The sequence below is a fragment of the Elaeis guineensis genome, chromosome 1 (genome assembly GCF_000442705.2).
Source record: "Elaeis guineensis isolate ETL-2024a chromosome 1, EG11, whole genome shotgun sequence".
Taxonomy (NCBI): domain Eukaryota; kingdom Viridiplantae; phylum Streptophyta; class Magnoliopsida; order Arecales; family Arecaceae; genus Elaeis; species Elaeis guineensis.
Genome location: NC_025993.2, coordinates 116,050,681 through 116,058,095, shown reverse-complemented (window position 1 = coordinate 116,058,095; position 7,415 = coordinate 116,050,681). Strand labels below are relative to the sequence as shown.

Below are 7,415 nucleotides of genomic sequence, written 5' to 3'. Positions count from 1 at the left end.
TCTTATAGCTGACCATTCTATTATAACAAACTAATGACTTAACAAATTTTTAACGACCTAACAAACTCTCCCAATAGCCTAATGGTCCAAACAAGCCTTCTTTATATAAAGAGGGACAGGATACTCTCCAGAAGATAAGTCATACTTCAGAGAGCCCAGACTCTGCTGAACTCTTTTTCCACTAAAAGAAACCAAATGGTCTCTCTCTTTCCACTCAAAACTTCTTTTTTGCCTTCCAATTCTCTATTTTCACCTATTTGTTCTCAAGGCCCCAGCTAACTTAAGCATCGGAGGATCCTAAAATCAGAAGGTAGCCTACGGTTCAAGGACTTCTTTTGTAGGTTTACTCATAGTCTACGTCGGTTTGATCCTTATCAGCTCTCCAAATCAGTCCAATACTGGCCTCATCATTTTCCTCCCAAAGTCTTGTTGCAACACTATGTATCTATATCTATAACTAAAAGAAGAGTTGCTGTTGGCAGTTGGTGATGGAAAGATAAACTACAGCATATTTAATACTAGATTCTTGCTAAGATGCTAATCCAATCAATATTAGCTAAATGAACCATCCTCCTTTAAATCCATGCAACCTGCCGCTAGTTTTTGATCATCATAGTGTCAATAACCCCCATTCAGATTGGACCAGCCTATGATGCATGCATGTAGGTTTTCCACCAGTTGCTTGGAAAAATTAATGTAATTTAGTAATCCATCTGGGAGGTATCGCCTTCTTTTCTTGAATGGTACATATAAATAATATAAAATTATTATAATTTTGAGAGGAGGATATATATTAAGATAATATTGGATCAGGTTTGGATCAAAATATACTATTATCCGTACCCAATCCAAACCCACTTCAGATATTTTTTCTAGAATCCATGCCCATCTCGGATTTCAATTGGGTCTGGTAAAACATGCCCCATTCGGATTAGGTCGGATTGAGTATCTGATGGATCTGCTAAAATTATCATTCCTATGCTCTCTACACTAATCATCTTTAAAGTAACCATCTCTAATATTAATAATAAAAAGCCTTTGCATGGCCACAAAAATCATCTAATGTACAATATCTAGAGTGCATGACGAACCAAAAACATAGTAATGGCAATGGTGTGACATGATATATACTCTCTTTTAGGTCCCATTGTATGGTAGGTGCAGAACTAAGGCATATGTGTTGGATTGCAAATGGCTAAGATGGAGGGCTGTACCCTTTGCATGAAAGAATGATAGATCTTCTTTCATGGTGTGAACTATTAGATCATATTTTGCACAGCCTTCTGAAGACAACATCTACCTCGTGATCTATATTGACGGATGGAAAGAGAGAGGTTGGAGGGCTTTGAAAGCTATGCAAAGTATGATGCGGTGGTTGATCTCGTGAAAGAAGATCAATCATTCTTTCACACGGATGATACAACCTGAACCTAACTAAAATTATCTTCTGTTTGAGATGGTTATCAATGAAATGGAAAGTTATGACATAAGGTGTCTAAAAACATGTGTTGTCTGTTGGAGAGTTTAATGTGGCATATGGTTCAGAATCCCTGAAAAATTAAAATTCTTATAGGGAGACATTTATAGGGTCCACTAGCTCTACTATCATATACTCTCTAGTCCATATCAGAGGGCAATTCGAAGAGAAAAAGAAGGGCACGTGCATTTAGATCATTCAGTGCAAGCATATAGATACAAACCTTATCTTTGTGCAAATAATATCATTGTTTCTATGCAAACTCAGGATAAGCTGTTGTGCCCAACAACAGACAAAGGAATTGTCGTCAATTTAATGAGGATGGAAACGTTCTGAAATATCAACTTGTCTACCAAAATATGCCGACATGGTTTCTCCATGGAGTTGTGGCTTTGTCTTCATGCTATGTATCTGTATCTGTAAGTAAAAGAAGAGTTGCAGTTGGCAGGTGGTGATGAAAGATAAACTACAGCAAATTTAATGCTAGATTCTTGCTGAGATGCTAATCCAATCAAAATTAGCTAAATGAACCATCCTCCTCTAAATCCATGCAATGTGTCGCTGGTTTTTGACCATCACAGTGTGAATAATCCCCACTCAGATTGGACCAGCTTATGATGCATGCATGTATGTTTCCACCAGTTGCTTGGAAAAATTATTGTTATTTAGTAATGCATCTAGGAGCTATCGCCTTATCTTCTCGAATGGTACACTTGCTCTTAAACAAAGCCTATTTGTTTCTGACCTTGTTCCAGCCTAGTAGATAGGACAATTTTTAGAAGAGAAAACAAGAAAGGGGACCATTGTTTTACTTATGTTCTTTAACATTTGTCTCAGAACTGATAACGTGCAGGTTTATTATTTACAAAGACTGAAAGGGTCCCAAATAGGCTGATTAGATAGAAGAGGACATGAGGACAGAGCAAGAAACGCAGCTGTGCGCTCCGAAAATTTCTCAATCAGTGATTACTTTAGTGATGCTGTTTGCCATGGCTGCGTTTTTATAGAGATAATTGACTGCATTTTAGATGTACAACTCCGAGATCTGAGCTCACACTTACCAAGTTGTAACTTTTTTTATGTAAGTTACTTTCCCACTCAATTTAATAATTTAAAGTAAGAATATGTACAAAAGGAAAGAAAGAGAAAAGGAAATCAAGATGAAGCTAAAGATGATGCACAAGTCCAAATTTGATGATATCCTTTAATCATTTTCTCCGACGCTCGGTATTTCCATAGATGAAAAGAGTCAAGGTCCTTTGTAGAACTGAAAAGATGATGCCCTTCGGAAGTTACCAAGTTGTATCTTACTCTTGCTTGTACAAAAGTTTGGTTGATGAATGCCATGCTTTTTCATCAAGGATAGCAGACCCTGGTGCATAATTAATACAATTTTTATGTACTTAGCTAGAGAGTGTCCCAGACTTAATCTGATCCTGACAACCTCGGCTAGGCCTGATCGAGTTACACCAGATCCATGTATGTATGGCTCATTGCAATAGATACCTTTAGGTTTTCTTGAAGCTTCAGAAACGTGTAAGCTCTCATTGTTAATTAGGTAAAGCTTTTCAATCAAAGGACACCAAAATGAGCCAAACTATTTATAATCAATCTTTTTCCAACACAAGTTTTGCTTTTGATGGCTAGCACCTAGTGGTTGTGGAAAGAAGCCAAGCTGATGTAATATAAAATATGGTTATTTAAGAAAGGGATTATCACCACTGATATTGTCCAAAAACTTGGGTAATGAAATGCAACCATGGCACATGGTTTTCCTGAGGTCTGTGGAAACCTAAATATACTACTCTACAAGGATACCATGGTGACATCCCATTTATGCAGGGAATAAAATCATCAGTTCAAAATTCAATCCCTAAGTTGATCACTGTATACGACACCGCAGTCCTGTTCGAGTATTTCAAAAATTTAAAAAGAAATTTGTTATCATTTGGATGGCTTTTCAGGATGATCAAACATCCATCTAACACACTACAGGGATCATTCAGTTGAATTGGATGCGCTTACAGCATCAATGTGACCATCTTGTTGCATTATATATGTTTTATATTTCCGACATATAAGATCAGACATTTCGAGTGGTTGATTACCCCATCATGCTACATAGGAGATCAATGAAGTAGCATGTCATAGAGGTGGCATTGTTCTTTGAATCGAAACAGTGATTGATTTAATAATTAATATACATATAAAATACAATAGATCGCATCAGATGCTAACTTAAAACATTAAAAAACAAGTTCTAGAGATTTCTTCTGTTGCTGTGGTTCATACCTTAATTGCTTTCTCATGTAACATGTGGTTGGTACTTTGATTATATTAAACCTTTAAAGACCTAGAGGGCCACCATTTTAAAAAGTTTAAAGTTTGGCAAGAATTGGAAATTATGAATACGTGTAGGGCTCACGCATTCAGCGTGCTAGCTAACCCCCTCATTCATTGAGTTCTTTCTTTACAGGCTGCCACAACGTCAGAGCCATTGTTTTTTTGTTTTATTTTTCAATGAGACATAGAATGTGAAGGACAAATCAAATTCCAGAAGTGAAAAAGAAGTTGGTGCCTACAAAAAGAAGAGAAAAAAAAAAAAAAGGTTGGCAACAGCATTGCAACAATAGCATGCATGCCGAAAGGAAAAAAAAGGGTGTAGATTTTTGTAGTACCAGCAAAACAAAGTAGGGGAATGCTTCCTCTTTCCTGCTACAAAAGATTCTACTATTTCCACTTTATACTCTCCTACTTGATGTCATTCCAATATGAATGAACTGAACTTCTTATGCATCGGAAACCTAAACGATTCTAAAGCTCAAGAATTGGCTTGTTAAAAATAAGGCTGCAAAAGATTCATAGGACATGCCCTGCAATTGATTTCAAGTTCAAATCCTACATATTTCTCAAAACATAAAGAAAACAAGCCTAAATACTGAACCTTGCAAAATTAAAGGGAAGTTCGGTCCCACTTGGTTAGAAGCTTGGCTTTGATCTTGTATGAGCCAAGATTGAGTAACTATTGTTAACTCAGATCAAGCTCGAGCTGAGCCTAAACAGATTTGTTATATGTTGAGTTGAGCGCAAACACCATAAAATTCAATTAACACATTTGCACCCTTAACCAATCTAAGGGATCGTTTTGTCGCTTGCAACTCAATTAGAATTGCAATCAGAGTAAGAGGCTTTGTTTAGTTATCTATAATTGATAACTATAATTGTAATTGTTTCTTTGTTTAATGTTGAAGAAATATTGTTATCCTGCATGAACCGATAAAATTACCTCCCTGAGAAACAGTAAACTATTTACTTTTCCATTATAATATAATATCTATTATTATTTTTGTAATTATAGCTAAAAAACAATATTACCGTTGAATTATTATATGATTAGTACAATAATCTTTACTATAGTAATGATATCACAATAAAATAATTTGATATTGTAATAATTAGATATATTAGTATAATCATAATTATGTATTTATAATTTTATTATTATAATAGATAAATATATAATAATTAATATAATATAAATATAAATGTGATTATATTATTTGCATATGTTCACTATTTTTAGATAGTTATTTTAAAATTATAATAACTATCATAATAATATAGTTTTTATAATAAATATCATTTTATTCTAGAATTATAGTAGGGAAAAATAATATCATAAAATTACTATTGTATCCATATGACAATAACCATAATTATATACTTTATAATATGTATTATCATAATAAATAATAATAATTATGTAATATAAATTAGAATAAAATTATTATTATATATATATAGACTGTAATAAGACTTATTATGATATAATAATAAAAAAATTAAGTATATCATGATCATATTATGATATTTTAACACACAACACATTATTTTATTAAATAAGTACATTGTAATTATATTATTTAATCTTTATTATGATCACACTAATCCATCCAATTGCAAGCAACAACTCCCAAGAACAACTTGAGTTTAGCTTGAAATTTGACTAATATACTGAATAAAGAATTTGAGGTGCAACTTTCCCTAAATCTTGAAGATTGCCATCACTTATTAAATCCCTTTGACATCTTGTTCTTAAGCAAGTTGTTCATTTACAACCTTCATCTGCCTCAAAATTCAACTTAATTTAGTTATAAAACAAGTGAAAATCAGCTCAAACTTGTTGAGAGTTTGGTTTATAATTTTGACCCCACTCTACCCAACATTTGAGAAGAATAAGAAGTAAAAAAACCTCCTTAATTTGCACCACTATCATCACGACCAGAAAAATATCAATATATATATATATATAATTATGGTAAGACAAGGAAAAAAACACCTACAACAAAGCTTGTTTTGCTTCCACTTCTTGGTGATTCCAAACCCGAACCCGCCAAACCCTCACCTCCCCATCCAAACTCCCACTACAAACGCGGTACTCCTCCTCCCCCACTCCCTCCGCCGCCGCCGCCGCCGCCGCCGCCGCCGCCGGCACCCGGACCGCCACCAGCGACCTCACCCCGCTCACGTGACCCTGCAAAACCCCAAGACAGTTATACCCCCTCCCCTCCCCTCCCCTCCTCCAAATCCTCACCGTCCGATCGCTGGACCCACTGAACACCAAATCCCCCACGCACGCGAGGCACAGGATCGCCTTCTGGTGTCCGCGGAGCGCCCCGGCGACCACCATATGATTCGCGCTATCTTCCCTCTCCCACACCAAGATCGAACGGTCGCAGGCCCCCGAGTAGAGCACCGCGCCATCGCCGCTCACGGCGAGCGCGTTCACCGCCGATCGGTGCCTCTCCAGCGTCGCCACCAGCCCGTGCCGCCGCTCCCCCGGCGACCGCACCCAAACCCGGATCCTCCGATCGGCCGAGCCGGTGTAGACGGTGCCGTCGGCGGCGACGGCGACGGCGTTGATGGCGTCGTCATGCGCCGCCACGGACTCGATGCAACGGAGGTCGGAGGCGCGCCAGACCTTGAGAGTTTTGTCCCAGGAGACGGAGTAGAGGAGGCCGCCGGCGGCGGCGACGGCGGAGACGGCATCGGCATGCTGGATCCAGAGCAGTTTCTTGTGGCGGCGGACGGTGATGTAGTTGGAGGGGAGGGGGAGGCGGCGGAGGCGGTCGATGGCGGTGGGGAGGGAGGCCACGAGACGATGGCGGCCGGAGCGGGGGGAGCGCCTCCAGGCGCGGATCAGGCCGTCTTGGTGGGCGGTGAAGGCGCGGCCGTCGGGGGAGAAGGCGACGGACTTGACGGAGCCGGCGGCAGGGGCGGCCGGGAAGGAGTCGAGGCGGCAGAGGGAGGCGAGGTCGTAGACGGAGATCTCGGCGGCAGAGGCGAAGTAGAGGAGGAGGGTTGGGGTGGAGACGGCGACGGCGGCGGCGCCACCGGCGGTCTGGAAGGAGGAGAGGCAGACGAAGGAGGCGGAGAAGGGAGGGTGGTCGAGGAGGGAGGGGGCGAGGGAGTGTATGGAGGGCAGGGTTAGGAGGGAGGCGGAGTCGTCGGCCGAGGAGCTGGTGACGCCGGGGCCGTCGGAGGAGGAGCTGGAGTCGGAGGCAGTGGAGGAGGAGAGGTGGAGGGTCCGCAGTGGCGGTGGGGGAGGAGGAGGAGGAGTGGTCGGGTCACCGGCGGTGGAGGAGGTGTGGTCCTCCGCTCCGGAGGCAGAGGAGAAAGAGAGGCAGGCGGGGGGAAGCGGCATTGGAGGAGAGAGCGAAGGAGGAGAGAAGGAAGGAGTGGGAAGTACTTATAAGCGCGGAAAAGGCCGGGCGAAGTGGATGCCTCTGACTGGTCCGAGGTTAACGACAAGGTAACTCCACTTTTGCATGCGAGAAATAATATCCAAAGCGGCGTGCATGACGTGGCCCACCCATCACCGTTCGTTTATATACTGGTCCATTACGGTAAGTGCATGATGCAGGCGCCTAAAAACACA

At 40.7% G+C, this 7,415-nt stretch overlaps 1 protein-coding gene across 1 annotated transcript; it reads right to left on the bottom strand.

Moving 5' to 3' along the window:
- Positions 1–5,752: 5,752 nt before the first annotated feature.
- LOC140859161 (uncharacterized) lies at positions 5,753–7,210 on the bottom strand. The gene has a single exon (XM_073260746.1). The coding sequence runs from the start codon at positions 7,179–7,181 to the stop codon at positions 5,817–5,819; it is 1,365 nt and encodes a 454-aa protein (XP_073116847.1). The 5' UTR covers positions 7,182–7,210; the 3' UTR covers positions 5,753–5,816.
- Between the last annotated feature and the right edge of the window lie 205 nt (positions 7,211–7,415).